The sequence below is a fragment of the Rattus norvegicus genome, chromosome 5 (assembly GCF_036323735.1).
Source record: "Rattus norvegicus strain BN/NHsdMcwi chromosome 5, GRCr8, whole genome shotgun sequence".
Taxonomy (NCBI): Eukaryota; Metazoa; Chordata; class Mammalia; order Rodentia; family Muridae; genus Rattus; species Rattus norvegicus.
This window is the reverse complement of record NC_086023.1, coordinates 146,118,157-146,134,656: the sequence shown is the minus strand read 5'-3', so window position 1 is coordinate 146,134,656 and position 16,500 is coordinate 146,118,157. Positions and strand designations below refer to the sequence as shown.

The 16,500-nt window shown below is 48.5% G+C and overlaps 1 protein-coding gene across 7 annotated transcripts in view; it reads right to left on the bottom strand.

Moving 5' to 3' along the window:
* Positions 1-16,500, bottom strand: part of Csmd2 (CUB and Sushi multiple domains 2) — a 569,993-nt gene that overhangs the window by 62,159 nt on the left and 491,334 nt on the right. For all 7 annotated transcript variants that reach the window (XR_010066645.1, XR_010066640.1, XR_010066641.1 and 4 more), the window contains 3 exons: positions 13,228-13,416; positions 9,958-10,135; positions 8,751-8,896 (listed from right to left, as the gene is read on the bottom strand). Coding sequence is in view for 1 of the 7 variants with exons in the window: in XM_063288624.1 (XP_063144694.1) it covers positions 8,751-8,896; positions 9,958-10,135; positions 13,228-13,416 (513 nt within the window). In the remaining 6 variants the exon portion in view is untranslated. The remainder of the gene's footprint in view (positions 1-8,750; positions 8,897-9,957; positions 10,136-13,227; positions 13,417-16,500) is intronic.

Below are 16,500 nucleotides of genomic sequence, written 5' to 3'. Positions count from 1 at the left end.
ACTTCCTTGGGATCCTGCAGGAAATAAATGAGGCAGGCAGGACTTAACTGGGGTCTGGCTGTTCCTGGGCTCAGGTCCTCCCACTGGTCAGAGCCCAGCCTCCACATCCTGTGTGTGTTTCCTCCTCTGACCTCTGTCCAAACACAGCTGACCTCAGTGGATTCTCTAAACTGGAGTCGAGCCCGTGGGGCAGAGGCTGGATGGTGCCTGGGTGAGGAATGGTCGGTGTGGAATGCCTTTTATTACCTGACTCACGGCTGAGTGCTATCGATCCCGTTACTGCTGCTGTGGCTGCTGCGGTGACGATTGTTTCCCAAACCTCCACATCCCCAGTTATGTTTTTTTTTTAAAAATGTATAATGTCATTAGGAACCTGGGGGGGTTTCCTATGGAAACGGTAGGAGGAAAATGAGGTGTATCCATTGTCCTCTCAGACGCAGCTACTGTTAATCATGTGTTGTGACTTCTTCGTGTCTTTGCTCCCTGCGCGGTTCAGGGGTTTTGTTTTAACAAGTCTGCATCATGTGGTACACGCCTTGTGCTTCGCCTTGCCAGCTGCTGGTATAGCAGAAGACATTTCCCATACAATAAGATTTCTTCAAGAATGAGATCGAAATGACTGTGAAATCTAAACATATTCATTTACTAAAATTTATTTCAGAGGCTCTGGTGTTAACCAGTGGGTGTCTTAAGTTTTTCTACTTAAAGTCCTGGCAACATTATTTACCCCATACAGCACATGTATCTCTATTTTTTGTTTTGTTTTTGGACAAAAATCTCATGAGTCCCAGGCTGGTCTCAGCTCACTACAGAGCCCAGAGTGACTTTGAACTCCGGATCCTGCCTCTATTTCTCCAGTGTTGGAATACCAGGTGTTCCTCGCCATGGCTGGCTTTGGAGCATCTTTGGTATTTTTAAACATTCTTCCTTCTTCTCCTTCTGCTGATTCTTTTAAACTAGAAATGATTACAGCACCCAACCTTTATAGAACACGCAGGCAATCCTTGTCAAATGTCAGTAACTTTTCCTGGATATTAGGACTCAGGTCTCTTTCTTTCCTTGATACTTTAAGGGGGAAACGATTCTACTGAGTTGGACGTCAGAATCCAAAAGGAAATTAAAACACAATAAAAGTGTGTGTGTGTGTTTGTGTGTGTGTGTGTGTGCCCAGCCATCCTAATTATGATTGAAGCTGGGTGCTTAAAACCATCAGTTCATGACTGCCTGTACTCAACATAGCTGTGAGAATAGGTTGGTACATTGATGGGAAGTTGCACCCTGGCATCCCAGATGTTCAGGGTGGTGTGTAAGACTTCCCAGTTTTGGGGCTGTATGTGGAAGTCACAACAGCGATGCCACACTGTTTCTGAGACCACAGCATCCCAGATGCACACAGCTCCCATCATGCAATGGGAGCTACCTTCCAGATATTGCCTTGGGATCTGACATTTTACCAAGTGGAGACGGAAGGTAATTGGACACTTCGCCCGTGTCTACTTTTATGTGAGATGTTATATCACATTAGGGAATCTAACTTTAAGTTTTTATACAGATGTGCTGTCTCACAAGTACCACATGAAAAAGACACAAGCTTTAGCAGTGAGTGAACCAACACTGAAGAGACCCTCCTGAGGTATCTGAGTGGCTTTCTGCCTGCTTTGACAAAAGCCGGAGCAGTGTCTGCCCTTGAGGTGTGCTTCCATTTTTCTGTCTAGGAAAGTTGTTTGGCGTGCACTGTCAGCAGATGACGAGTGCTGGGAGGCAGGGTGACACCTTCTTCCTTCCATGCAGCCCTGAGATGACCTGTTGTGGGGTTCACCTTGCTCAGAAATGTGGGTGTTGAAGATGCAGGGAACAACATTTTCTTTCTTGTTCTTTTAGAATGTACAACCCACTATGGGCAGAGTCGCCAACTGGCTTGACGAAGAAACACCTAGTAGGCGTCTTTCCTTTTATTTTTGGGTGGTGTGTATGTACTTTCGAGTGTGTGTGTGTGTGTGTGTGTGTGTGTGTGCATGTACTTGCGCATGTGTGTGCTTGTGCATGTGTACATGTGTTCATGTGCGTGTGTGTGTGCATGTGTACATGTGTACATGTGTGCATGTGCGCGCGCGCGTGTGTGTGTGTGTGTGTGCATGTGTGTGTGTACACCTGAAGCTAACTGATTGGTGGCATTAGGAACTGTCTGTCTCTATGTTCCCACCCACCAGCACTGGGGTTACAAGCAAACGTCACTACCCTCACCTTTTACAGGGGTGCAGGGGATCCGATTACAGGGGTGCAGGGAGTCTGAAGTCAGACCCTCAAGCTGGTGCAGAAAGTGTACTTATTGAGCCCTCTCCTTGGTAACCTTTGATTATTTTTAATTTTTTCATGTTTCATGAGTTTTGCATGTTAGCAATTTGCATTTCTCTCTTCCACTGACCAGCTTTGTCCTTCATTCCTGCTTTTGGCATGGAATTGAAAGACTCTCTGAATATTCCAGACTGACCCTGGCTTGCTAATTCTCTGACTATTCTGGATTGACCTGGCTTGCTAATTCTATGCACGTGGTCGGTCATTTGTTTCATTTTACTCACGCCATTTTCCAATTTCTACAGATATGAAAATCTTATTTGGTCAGCTGTCATTTTCCTTAACAGTTACAAAAAAAAAAAAAATGAATCGATCTCTTCTGGGCCTCATACTTGCCTTTGAAACTTCTAAGGCGTGACCAAGTTTTCTAGAAAAAAAAAATCAATACAAAGAAATTTGCCCTTAACGCAGTTTTCAGAGTTTGCATTTTGTGGTTGTCAGGGGGATTTCTCATTGGGTTACATTTTGTAAAATTACATTTTTTTTGTTCCACATAGAAAGTTTGTGGAATACAGATGAGCAACAGACAAAGTGCCTGAAATAAAAACAAACAAATCACTAACCAAAACAACCAGTCAACCAATTAACCAGCCAGCCAGCCAACCAACCAAACAGCCAACAAAACTGTCACATGGTGGTGCACACCTTTGATCCCAGCACTCTGGAGGCAGAGGCAGGTGGATCACTGTGAGCTCAAGGATATGTGTGTGTGTGTGTGTGTGTGTGTGTGTGTGTGTGTGTGGAGAGAGAGAGAGAGAGAGAGAGAGAGAGAGAGACAGAGGTGCGTGTGCGCGCGCGCGCGCACAAACACACACACACACACACACACACACACACTCAGGGGGGTGGGAGAGGAAAGGAGAATGCTACAGGCCAGCCAGGGCTACAGAGTGAGACCCAGTCTAAAAACAAAAACAACCAACAAAATAAAACAAAACACTCCTGAAACTCCCTCTCTAGCCATAAGGAGTCTCAGCCATTTTGAGTATTCAGGTTTAAAAACTGAAGTTGTCTCACTATGTCTGCTGTGATCTCAGGACCTACTCCAAGGTGGGGACTTTCAACACGAGACTCCTCCATCTCATTTTTGCTGTCCCCCTTTCTCTCTGGCGTGGGGCATTGCCAGGTCTAGTCCACACCATCGTGGCATCTGGTTGGTGTCTGTCCATTGTTTGGTCACTGGAGTGAGGCACTGTTATAGTTTAGCGAGACTAGCACAGGTTGGAGTGGCGGCTAGCAGGGGGAGGGGTCATTGCTTCAGGTCTGTTGCAGCCCACATGCTAGGTTCATATCCTGCTCTTCCCTTGTGGCTTCCCAGGTAAGGCAAATGGTGGTTTATAGGATTTCTTCGCACTTACCCAGGCCAGTTGTTGCTGGGACTCTGATTTTGAGTTGGGTGTTCAAGCCCAGGTACCATTCAAATGCCCCCCCTCTGGCACTGTTCTTTATACTCGAATCTCTCTCTCAAGAATGTTGTAAGGATAGTGGCTTAGTGTAGGGAGGAACCTGTGGCTATTGCCTTCTGCTAGCATTTGAGACCTGACAGCAATCTGCTTCCTGTTTCACTGAACGATAGAAAACAAGCCTGTCCTTAAATCAGTGGACTGTAGGATGTGAATGGTATTTAGGGACTACATCTTTATCTGCACATATGTGCATATAAGCATGTGCTTGTGTGTGTCCAAATGTGTTTATCCATATGAATCACACAATCATCTATTACTTTACACGAAGATTATTCCTAATTCATCTGCTGCAAATGCATTTCAAAGACTATCTTTAAACGTGCATCTTTTGCACTCAGGTGGAGGGCAAGGAGCCAGGGGGCTATTCGAACCCAAGGGGGAACTCCTGGGTGTTTCTTTCTCTGTACAGGGTCTTTCCATCTTTCGGCTCACAGGTTAGCAGCAGGGAGGGAATCTGCCACACCTGGATGCAGATTTCTCCTCTCGGGAGGTAGATGGGTTGAGTTTGGGCACAAGTAGCGTCTCTGTTTAAGTTTTAAGTTCTCAAGAGGGGTTAGGTCACATGTTCACACGTGATTTAGTATGTCCAAGCTGCTGTGGCTGCGGGATGTGCAAGGAGATGTGTGTGTGTGTGTGTGTGTGTGTGTGTGTGTGTGTGTGTGTGTGTGTGTATAGCAAGCTACCCACACAGCAATAGACATGGAGATCACTGTGCAAGGTGAGAGGAGCAGACGCCATGGAATAATCCAGTCTAGTGGCATCATATTAGTGTTAGTTCTCCAACTATGAACCACTACCTTTCCCTGCAAGCTTTCTGAGGGGACGGCTATTTAAAAGCCACCACCCCATCTATGGTGCACCGATGCTCCCCCATAGCAGCGAACTGGAGAAGGCAACTCGCATCCATCAATGGATTAATACTAATGGGAAGTGTGTGATATGTACACCATGGAAATCCTGACACAGGACAGCATACATGGACCTTGAAGGCACTGTGCTGTGTGAAGGGAGCCATTCACAAGACGATGTATTGTGTGTGGTCCCATTTATAAGGTACAAATAATAGTCAGAACTGGAGGTTGAGAACAGGAGGGTGGGGGAGAAGAGAACTGACTAATGAGGACAGAACTTTAGTTTTAAAAGATGAAGCCATTCTGGAGATGGACGGTAGTGACAGTCCCATGAGGAGGAGCATACATACAGTGCCTCTGAATTGCCTGACTGACCACTGTGCACATTTCTATCACAGTGGGAAAAGTATGCATAGTGAGTTCAAAACCAAACTAAATAAAAATCAAAGCTTTAAAGTTGGGAGCATACAGCTTAACCCCTACACCTTCTTAAAAAAATACCCTGAATATTTAAAACAGCAGTCCCTAAACAAGATTCTTCATAGTCTACTTCCTGGATAAGCAGTCTTCCGTGTAACCACAGCAACTGTGAATGTCTGAAAATGCGTAGAGATGCACAACTGCCTTCCATTCCCACATCTCATGTGAGTTCCTCAGGGTTGGGGCTGAGGCTGGGGTAGAGATCTTGTCCAGCACACACAACAGTCAGGTCCCACACTCAGTACCACAGAGGGAGAAAGCTTCCCTGTTTGCTTTAGCTACTTGTCTTGTTACTGTAACAAAACGCTTGAGGCAAGCAGCTTACAGAAGGACAGTTTTATTTAGGCTCACAGTTTGAAGGTACAGCCCATCACAGCAGGAAAGGCATGGTGGCAGGAGATCAATCAAGGCGGCTGGTAACATTGTATCCTCAGTCAGGAAGAAGAGAGAAAGAGAGAGATGAATGCTGCTGGCTCCTTCCTTTCGTACAGAACAGGCTTCCAGCACACAGAATGGTACCACCCACATTTAGGGTTCATCTTCCCACCTCAGTTAATGTCACTTTGGAAACTGCCTCAAAGGCATGCCCAGAGGCTTGTCTCCAGGTGCCGATCATTACTGGGAATACCAGCAGAGTCCTTCGATGAGGACTGTCTCAGAATCACTCTACAGGCGATCTGGCGTCTTTTTTAATTGGAGCAGTGCTAAAGACTTCTGTTGACCTTTGTGGTTTTTGACACTTTGGATGGTCACATGTGGTGAACCGAGGCTTGAGAGAGCTCCTGCTGAAGTGTATCCAGGGCATGCATCTTTGGACCGTCATTGAATGGGGGCTCTCAGACTCCGCTGTCACCCTGCTGTCTCACCGACACTGACTCCTTCTGCAATCGTGTAGTTAAAGTGGCAGGCTCCAGGCTTCTCCATTCCCCTTCGTAATTACAGCACGGAGAATGATTTGCAGCCATGTAAACATCTCATCTTTAAACAACTTTCAATTTACTCCTCTACCTGCTTTGTTTGACAGGTTCCTTACTATTTGCCGGTATTATTAATGACTTTGATTTTCAAATGATCTCCAACATGGCCAGCAGGTGTCCCTTCGAGCCAGTTCCTAAGTTTTTCTGCCCTCTCTCCATCACTCCCTAGACATCTCCTTATTTTCAACTCTAAGATGCTTCTGCATTGTCTTGCCTCCTCAGCCCCAGCCTTGGGATTAGCCGTTTCTTCACGGAGCTCTGGTCCGTCTAGTGGAAAATGCTATTTAGAAACTAAGACCTGGAGCTAGATGTGCTGCTCCCTGCTGCCGGAGATGCTGTTCATAGCCTCTTGGTGGCAGAGCTGGGGAATCTAAGCATGTGTGTACACACATGTCTCCATATGGGCAAATAAATGCCCTCTCACATTGCAAAGAGTGACCTCAGAGTGACTGTGACCGTTTGGACCCAACACTGATGGTTACATTCTGACCTTTGTTCTTCCTGTGTTTTGGGGGCAGTCTTCCTCTCGTCTGAGAAGCCAGTCTTCTGGTGTCCTTTTCTTAGCTGATGAGTCACTGTATGAAAGTAAATTCCTATTCCGTTGCCCCTCCTCCACACACAGCTCTGACTGGGCTGTCTGGACTCATCTCTGTGTGGATGTCCTTCTCATTCCTCTTGGGCTTCGCACCTGACGGAGGTGCCTCCTCATCTGTCCCAGAGTCTGACACTATGTGCCGATTCTGTCCCCTTCAGACATGTACTCATCTATCACCAAGGATGCCGACTATCTCTGTCAGGCAGCCCCTCAGTGTGCCCCTGATGTGCTCCGTCACCCTGGTGGAAGGCACAGCAGCTCTCGTTCCCTCTCACGCTGGCAGGTGTAGATACCTGGTCTTGTTTGTCCCATTCACTGTCTAAGTGTCTCATGTTGTATTCGAAGCCCATGTGATTGAGACTCTCATGCTGGAGGGATCCCCTTTCCCCCAGCCCTGTTCACTCTTACAATGCTTCAAGGACATTTTCTCTGCTATTCAAATCCACTTTCTCCTTTTGAAAACATGTCACAGAGCCATTTCATACATCTCTCTATGGTATCTTTTCTTCCTGCTTATTGATGCTTACAGGAAAACAAAGCTACCGGGACCCACTGCTTAGTGATGGGAAGGTGAAGCACTGTTTCCCCGACCTCTTCTCTCCCCATTCTTCAGTTTCCACCCCGAAGCGTCAGCTCTCCACAGTGACTCTGGAGGAAGAGTGCTCTTCTCCACCCCACCTGCCAGTTAGCCCCTCCCTTGCCTCATTCCCAGCCCATACTATTCACTCTAGGGGATTTGGTGATGCTCAAGTCCCTACTGTGTTCTCTCCTTGGAGAAAAACATCATCTCGGGGCAGTGGGCATGTTGCAGGGCAGGGAGCATGAACAGTCAATGGAGATGTGAGAGGAGGCTCACCCACATCAGGAAAAGTGGAATGCCATTTGATGAATCCACTGGATTGGTAAAAATGGTAAGAGCTCAGTGTTTGTGAGGGCGCTGGATAGGAAGGTGGGTCCTCTGTTGCTGACAAGAGACACTTCTCTAATACAAGGCAGGAGGAGCCACTGAACTAGCCCGAGTCTCTGTTCACTTTTTACTTTGAGACATGGTTTCAGTCTATACAGTCATCAGAGATGGCCCTATCCTCACTCTAGCCTGTCCAGGTCTTGAACTGGATCCTCCTGCCTCAGTTCTGGAATCACAGGCTGTCAGCCGGCTCAGCTTGCCTGTGGTCTTTACTTGAGTATGCTATGGTTTCCATCAATGTATGCACGTCTATGAAGTCACACCAGATCACACTGTAGGACTTAACTGTCTGAGTGCTGTCCCCCACTTCTGTCTGAACATCCTGGGGAAACCCTGAAACATTTTTTGGCACCCCTTCCTCATTGGTGACGTGTGTGTGGGGGGGTGACAACAGTAATCACCTCACAGGAGTCTCAGAGCTCACCAACCCCCAAGTGAAGAGATGGAGGTCACCATCAGAGAAAGGTCACAGAAGGACACACAAACGTGACTGAAGGTTGAGGTAGGAATAGATTTCAAACATACACTGCTTTGTAAGCTGGGAACATGGCCGTCACTCCATAGTGAAGCACATGCCCACAGGAATGGTTTTATGACTCGTCTGTGTTATGTCTGTTAATAATAAGATTGAGAAACATCCAGGTCCCCAGTGAACTTCAGACTAGAAGAAAATAGGCAGCTGGTGAGGCAATCCCATCTGAACCGTTTATGCTCATCCAGGATGCAACCATTCTGCCTGCCCCTGTGACAGGAAGTAATGGGCTGCCTGTGAGGTCAACAGAGCCCCAAGAGCCCTGTGGGGAAACTGACTTAGAGAAGTGAGGGGTTCAGGGGGCAATAGACAGGTCAGCTGTGAGTCATCCAGGGAGGGTGCTTCTGTATACCAGTACAATGAAGAACCCAATGTTGTAACAGACCTCTGGAGGGGCAGCGCCAGCACAGGCTGGAAACATTGTAGCTCAGAAAGACCACATGACTCATTAAAAGCCACCCAGCTAGCAAACACAACCCTGTTGGGAAAGCCGGTGTGCCCCCACCTGCCCCAGCTCTCCTACTGACCTGTGAAGGCAATGGCGAAGATCCCACCTGTGGCCGTGTCCCGATGGAACTTGAGCAGGACCTGGTTAGAGGAGCTGTATGCTATTTTCTTGGACAGACTCCTTGTAAAGACCCCAAGCTGCAGTGATGTCTGCTGTGGCCCATCCCTGCACACAGGAAAGAAAGCTCGGCTTGTCATCAGACGCCTTGAATGTTTGCTCTTCCCAGAGCCATCAGTGGCCCTGAGAGAGACCTGTAGTGGGTGGCTGTGGCTTTAGGAAACTCTCTCTAGTATCTCTCTGTGAGGTCTTCCAATAGAGTTGATGGAACCTTTATTTATCTGATTCTTCATCAGTCCTACTCACCCCGTGTTGGGTGGGCTTCTGGGGCAACAGAGGTCCCTGGGGCAGGGCTGCTGGTATAACCACAGACCTTCTTGGTTAAGGGAACTGTGGCAGAACTCTCTTGCTGCTCTCTGACAGCCCTTTGCTACCCAAACAAAGACACACCCTCTTTGGGGTAAATGACTTCTTGCCTGGAACCTTATCTAGTCCTTCCTTTCTGCTCCTATCCATGGATTAGAAATCATTCAGGGTTTTGAGAAAAATTATTCCACTACCCCATGATACTTTTCAGAATGCCACTGACGTCCAAACAAAGGAGTTTTAAAATGTTATGTATCTTTGTCCACAGATTCAGTCATTGGGGAATGTTGTCAAGGAAATTGCCCTTAGCAGTCGAGAATCTGCATTTCCTTTTTAAAATGGACTCAGGCCGCTGTCTATAGAGCTCTGTAACTAGGCGGCTGAGTTGCTTGATTCAGTAACCATTAACAGTACATGCCTACTTACATTTAGATTCATTAAGATTAGACACAATTTAAAAACCAGTCTGGTGGTTGCCATGTTGAATGGCAAGGGCATAAAATGCCACCGTCAATTCAGAATGCTCTGTGGGGCAGCACTGGCTCCGCACATGATGAGAAGAGGAGCTTTACATAACGTCATGCCAAGCCTTTCCCGTGGTCTGGTCAGCTTAGTTAGGTGTAAGTGGAGTGCTGAGTAAATTCTGGAAATATGAAGGAAAGCCTGCATAGCCACACCATCCCCAACCACGCCCCTACTGGCACCTTCAGGTTGAGGACCTCTGACCTGTCAATCCCCGCCTGTGATAGAGTTGGTGGCCTGAAGCTGAGCCCCATTTTGCTTTGCTGTTGACATGACCTTACCAGACAGTGATGTAGTCTCCAAAGGGCTCTATCTGGAGCAGGCTGAGGTTGAGGTGGACGCCATGGCCAATGGGGACAGTGATCTGCCAGACACAGTCCTGGGAGCTGGAATAGGGACTGGGGTATCCAGGTGAGTACACGGTGCCATTGAAAGAGGTGATGTTCCCACCACAGGGGACTGCCAGGGAGGAAACACAAACATGAGTATTTGAGAATCCTCCCCACCCAGCCGGGAAGCCAGACGCCTTCCCAGTAAAACCCCAGCTCTTAGTACTGCTTTTGCAGGAGGTTGGTGGCGCGGGGAGAAGACACGGGGCTGTGTGGTTGTGTCTGGCTGTCAACAACATTGCACCCTGGCTGCCTATCAATCATCACTTCGGGTGCTTTCTTGGTCACTCTATTTTTGGCCTCCTCTTTCTCTTTTTCACCGAACGGGCCTGTAGAGAAGGGTTTAACCTTGAGAGCTCCTCTGATCCCTATCCTAGGTATGAGAAGGAACCAGTGTTAGTACTGGGGCTGTGATGCTTTTGCTGGGAGGAGCTGATTGATTATGACAACCTCTTTCCTCTCTGACTTGTCCTTTCAAGGGTGGCACTTCTGGTCTAACTGTTTTAAAATTAAATTTAACATTTATTTATTTTTGTGGGTGTATACACGTGGGGATGTGACATGTATGTATGTATATATATATTCATGTGTGTGTGTGTGTGAGAGAGAGAGAGAGAGAGAGAGAGAGAGAGAGAGAGAGAGAGAGAGAGGGAGAGAGTGTGGATGCTCGAGTGAGCGCACACACGCACGGGTGTGTACTGAGTACTGACACTGATGTCAGAATCTTCCTCAATCGAGTTCCATCTCTTTCTTTGAGGCAGGGACTCTTAATCGAATCCAGAGCTTGTCAGCATGGCTAGACAGCTTATTTCAGGGGATCCCATTTCCACCTTCTGAGTGCTGGAATTACTCAGAAGGGTAATTCCACAACCACCCAGTGTTTACATGGGCTCTGAGAGCCTGAACTTGGGTCCTCACAGTGGATAGCAAGTGGCAAGTGTTTTATGTGGTCTTGGATTTTTTTTTTCAGTGAGGCTAAGGCTGGGTTCAAATCATTGGCTCTGCCACATATCAGTCACATGAGCATAGGCATGTAGCTCATTCTCTCTGAGTCTCTTTCCTCAGGAGTGAAATAGACTAAGAATAACCCTCACGAGGTGGTGGGAGCAATTAGGTAAAGCAATGTATGAGAAGTGGTCAGGGCTGGAATGAAGCCCAGGATGGAGAGCTTACGAGCATCCAGTCAGTCAGTCAACCATCAATCAATCAATCAATCAATCAATCAACAAAGAAGCATTTGGCTGTATGGGGTGGGGCTGATGATAAGGTCCTGTTCCCCAGTTGGTTCTTGGTCTATCAGTAAAGATGCCAGGGGCTAATTGCTGGGTGGAAAGAGCCAATAAGCTTTCCTTCCTAGACATTCCTCCCTGCAAAAGATATTTAATCTCAGACCCACCCTGAGAAGTAGGATATGGTTTTACTCATCCACTTTCCGCCATGACAATAAATGCCTTAAAACCATGGACTGACTCTTTTCACTGGGATCTGCTGTGGGAAGCCATGGAGAAGACCTTCGCCTATAAGCCACTGTCCAGTCTCCTGTAGAAGGCCTCTCTGTGCTCCCAGACACGATCACCACCAAGTTCAAGCCTACAGCCATCAAGCCAAGAACTCTCCATGTGGGACCAGCCAGCGCTCCCCTTTTCTCCTGGCTCCAGGCCAGATCCAGCCAGTAGGCCCAGACTCAGTTCTCAGCTCTTCTGTGACTTCCAGCTTCTCGTGAGTGTCCAAGAGCCTGGGAACCCCACAGCCCCACCCTCTTGGCAGGCCTGGGGATCCCAGAGCCATCTCCGGCTGTCTCCCACCTCAGACTGTGCTTCCTCACCCCTGGAGTGGTGTCCCAGGGCTTCCCTACAGCCCAACACCCACCCAGCAATAGAGTGGGGTACGAGAGGTCAGACATTCCGTGTCCCACTTCCAGAGTGGCTGTGCCCTGTGATGGAGTGGACGCAGGACCGACAACCCTACAAGCGGTGTCCAACATGTGAGGAATTTTTTGCCATGCTTTGGAGGGACAAAAAGTGACTATCCACATGAGATCTCGGGCCAATCGACAATAGGTTGCTTACAGTTACTGAGCAACTAAAGTTGAGGACAGATTTAGGGTGATGAGCTAAGGGTATTGGGGAGGGCATGCTAGCTGAGGGAGGTTAGTAGTGCCCAACAATTGAGCCAAGAAGGCAGGTTGAAATTGAGCAACATGTGTGTCTGTGTTTTCTTCTGTGGATCTGAGGGAACCTGGGTGGGGGTGGTATGGCCGTTCCCAGAACGTAAGGCAGACAGCAAAAGCTACACTTAACATCTGACTCAGTTTCTTTCCCAGAGATGCAGCCCTTGTTTTCGGTCTCTTTCTCTATAGAATGCTACCACTGTGCATTCACTGCCTCTGGGAGAAGCCATCTGTGGAACCTTCTGGTTCTCAGGAAATGTCCTGCTTTACTGAAGAAAAACTCAATGTACAGAGATAGAACTGACAACTGACCCCCGAGCTGGAGCGCTTTCTCCTGGGTCACTGTCCCTGACAGGCCTTCCTATTTCAAGACTGATTCTAGCATCTCCTCCAAGAAAATTCTTGGCCATCAGAGTAATACGAGAAGGAAAGTGGAAATGGGGTGTCTCCATAGGGGAAAGGGGGCTGCACAGCCTCTTGGCCGTCTTCGGTTAGGTTCTGCTTAAGGAAGAAGGCCCAAGGATGCTCCACCTCCAGCAACCTGAGATTGCCAGCTCGGTTCTCAGCAATCACAGGTAGAAAGGAGGGGGCTAATGGGGCAGGTGGAGAGGAGCCAGAGTTCTTAGAAAAAGCATCATCCCCTTCCCTTTGGGGGAAGTTCCAGGATTGACTCTCTCCAACATTCAAGGCTTACAGCCTCTCTGTGGCACCTTCCCATCTATGGGGGGCCATTAGCCCATCAGGCTGGATCTTCCTAAGGGCTGCAAATACCAATCTCTAGGCTACAGCACCATCTCCAGGACTTCCCTAGTACTCCCTCAGAGCTCTGTCATGGGCTCTCTTCCTGGCTGGGTGACTCCTCCCTACATTGAAACAGGATACACAAGTCTTGCCTGGATCCCGCCTTTGGTGATCCCGTGGAGTAGCAGGTAAACCAGGATGCTCCGTTTCTATGACTACCCTACGAAGGACCATCAGGGCAAGAGACATACCTTCACACCTGGGTAGGGGGTGGTCCCAGTTTCGATTGGTGCCATGTTGACAGGTGAGGACAGGTTGGCCAGTCAGTTGATATCCTGGAAGGCACTCAAAGGTCACAGATTGTCCAACATTATAGCCGGCTCCCCTCACTATGCCGTTGGCAAAAGGCTCTGGGTCTGGGCACTCTTGGAGTTCGTAGGCTAGGAAAGATTAGGAGAAAATATCACTTCATTCTTTCTGGGGATTTTCTTCCCAAATGGAAATTTGCAGTGCCAATGGATTTAACTGGTTATTGGCTTTAGATGAGTTCCTTAAGTTTCTCTATGCCCTGCCCTCCTTTTTCCTGCACTGAGTGCAATGGCATCTGTGGAGCCCTTTGTACAATACTGGCATGTGGGAGGAGCCCCTTAGGTGTCAGTGACTGTTCATAGTGCCACTGGGAAAAGAGGCTCAAGGACCATACTAATGGTGGAACTGCTGTTTAATGAATGTCTTCTCTGGGTCAGACATTGGTCTGGGTGTGTCCATGTTGCTTATCTCAAGGTCACAGACACAGAAGCACTGAGGTGAGGGGCCCTTTCCAGCTCTGCTAAATTAGAATCTATGAAAACATTTTGGGGGAATAGATCACACCGCAGGCAAGATGGGAGCTTTTGGGGGGGAAGGGGTGACAGCCATATGCGAATGTTCCTTGGAGGAACAGAAAAGCTGCCCTCATGAGACCCCCTCATGGCAATGGCTGAGGCCTGAATAGGCAGAGGCAGCAGAGGCACTGGCTGAGCGTGTATCAGAGAGCAAACGCTCTGGCTAATCGGGTACCCTGGAAGAAGAACACTCTTTGTGGCAGTAATTGGGAGCTCTCTGCACAGGGAACTGGCAGAAGAGGGAGATGGACTATTTCCCCGGCAGACACACTCGGTAGGAACAGCTGGGGCTGAACGATGCTCTGTGCAAGTGGAAGATTTAGCACATGTAATAAGGGTAACTATGACCTCAAGGCTAACGGCTCCGCCATGCCCACTCTGCAGTGGCGGCTGGGTCCCGTGTTTCCATTGGGCATCGCAAAGGACTGTCTCAGTGGGGAAAATGCACATTTCACTAGAAGTCACTTGCAGGGGAGCTTGGGAAGAAGGTTCAGTTGGTTTACCTTGCATGCAGAGTGACCTGAATTTGATACCCAGGACCCATGTGGGCTTCCCTACCTCCCTCTCTCCCTCCTTTCCCCTATCCTTCCCTCCCTCCTTCCCTATTTTATTTTTTATTTTTTTTGCCAGGAGTAGTAGTTGTGGGGCGTATTAATGATCTTGGTACAGAGGAGGCAGAGACAGGCAGATCCCTGGAGGTTGTTAGCCACCAAGCCTCCTTGATGAGATCCAAGCTGTGAGAGAGCTGGTCTAAAAAAGGCTACACAGCACCTGATGCATGAGGGATGACACAGGAGGTGGTCTTCTGGCACACACACGTGCACACACAGATGCATGTGCATGCACATATACGTGCATATAAACACACACACACACTGGCACACACATGTGCACACACAGATACATGTGCATGCACATATACGTGCATATAAACACACACAAACACACACACACACACACACACACACACACACACACACACACACACACACACGAGAAACCACTGAGGGAAATGCATGTATCAAAGAACTGAGCAGACACCATGGATGGGTGTCGGTGGGCCAGAAAGAAGTAGCTCTCAGTGGAGCCATTTTGGTGTTTCTCCCATAAAGTCTTGGAGGACGCAGGAACCTGCTGCCCTAGAGTACTTCATCAGAAGCTTTGGTTGAAGTCCTGTGGACTGAAGACAGACAGCAAGGAGACTGAAGAGAGCAGCCACAAGCCAAAAGCCAGGGTAGCTTTGATGAGAGTAGTGTCACTTGAGGAAGTGTGTATGTATGTATGTGTCTGTCTGTCTGTCTAACATATGTACATGTTCTCAATGTGTGCATGCACATGTATGAGTGTGCATGTATGTGTGTGTATGTCTATCTGTCTGCCTGTCTAGTGTATGTATGTGTTCTTGATGTGTGCATGCATGTGCATGGGTGTATGTGTATGTGTGTGTAGGTCAGAGGTTAATCCTGGTGTCTTTCTTGATCACTCTCCACCATGTTTTGAGGAAAGCTCTCTTACTGAGCTTGAAGCTCAGCAGTTGAACGGACTGGTTGGATAACGAGCTCCTGAGACCCTTCTGCTCCCACCCCCAAGTGCCAGGGTTGTAGACGCAGGCCTCAGGCTATGTTGCAGGAGTTTTGAGCCATGGAATAAGTTAAGAGTAAGCCAAGGTAGCTATCATTAAACATGGAAATGTCCGTCTGAAGGAAAGACAAGGGAAGCAGTAGCCACAGGATGCTGGGCTGTCCAGTTGGGGATATTTTGAGGAGAAAGGGCTAGATTGTTCCAAGGAAAGTTGAAGGGACAAAGAGAACTGGGGCCCATAGAGATAGCCTGTGAAGACAGATGGTTCTTCTGAAAAGCCAGGGACCCAAAGAACCCATTTTCTTTGGAGGGGAAGCATGGGGAGGGGGAGGGCTCAGAGCTACAAGTCTGTTTATACTGAACAACTGTGGAGAATGGGGGAGTTGGTTTGAGAGAGTAATTTGCATCCATCACAAATTAGAGGCCTCTGTGGAAGCAGCTGGGCCCCTGGCACTAGAGACTCCCAAGGCTGAGGGGTTGGGACCATCACAACAAGAAACCTTAATGAGAGCTGAGCTCCAGTCCAAGAAGGAGCAGGTGGCCTCTCGCTCAGTGGCACACAGGTAGGCTTTCGAGTCAATGGAGCATCAGGCGGGTCCTGATCACTGAAGGAAAGGCCTCCATTATGCTGTCCTGGACTCCTCAGAGGGACAGCTGGGGCACCTCAGGTAGGTAGGCTCAACAGGATCCCTTCTCAAAGAAAGAAGGGCTGGGAGAGCCAGGAGGATGTTCTCTGATACAGGGGTGGCAGGTGTGTGTGTGTGTGTGTGTGTGTGTGTGTGTGTGCGCGCGCGCGCGCGCGCGCGCGTGCGCGCGTGTGTGTGTGTTGCTAGGTCTCTTCTGGCGATCCAGCAGCAAATGGTATTTTTGAGTAATATACAAGGGCAAGTGGGCTTGCCATGCCAGGAGTGTGCAGGAGCCACCATCCTATTGCATGGGCTCAGTGTGTGGGCTGTGCCTGAAGGTGTGAGGTAAGCCTCTAGCAGCCAAACTTGGCCCAATGGTTGTGCTGTCAGCACTTATGTTTACGAGAGCTAAGTGTCAGGGAGAGAGCGCAGA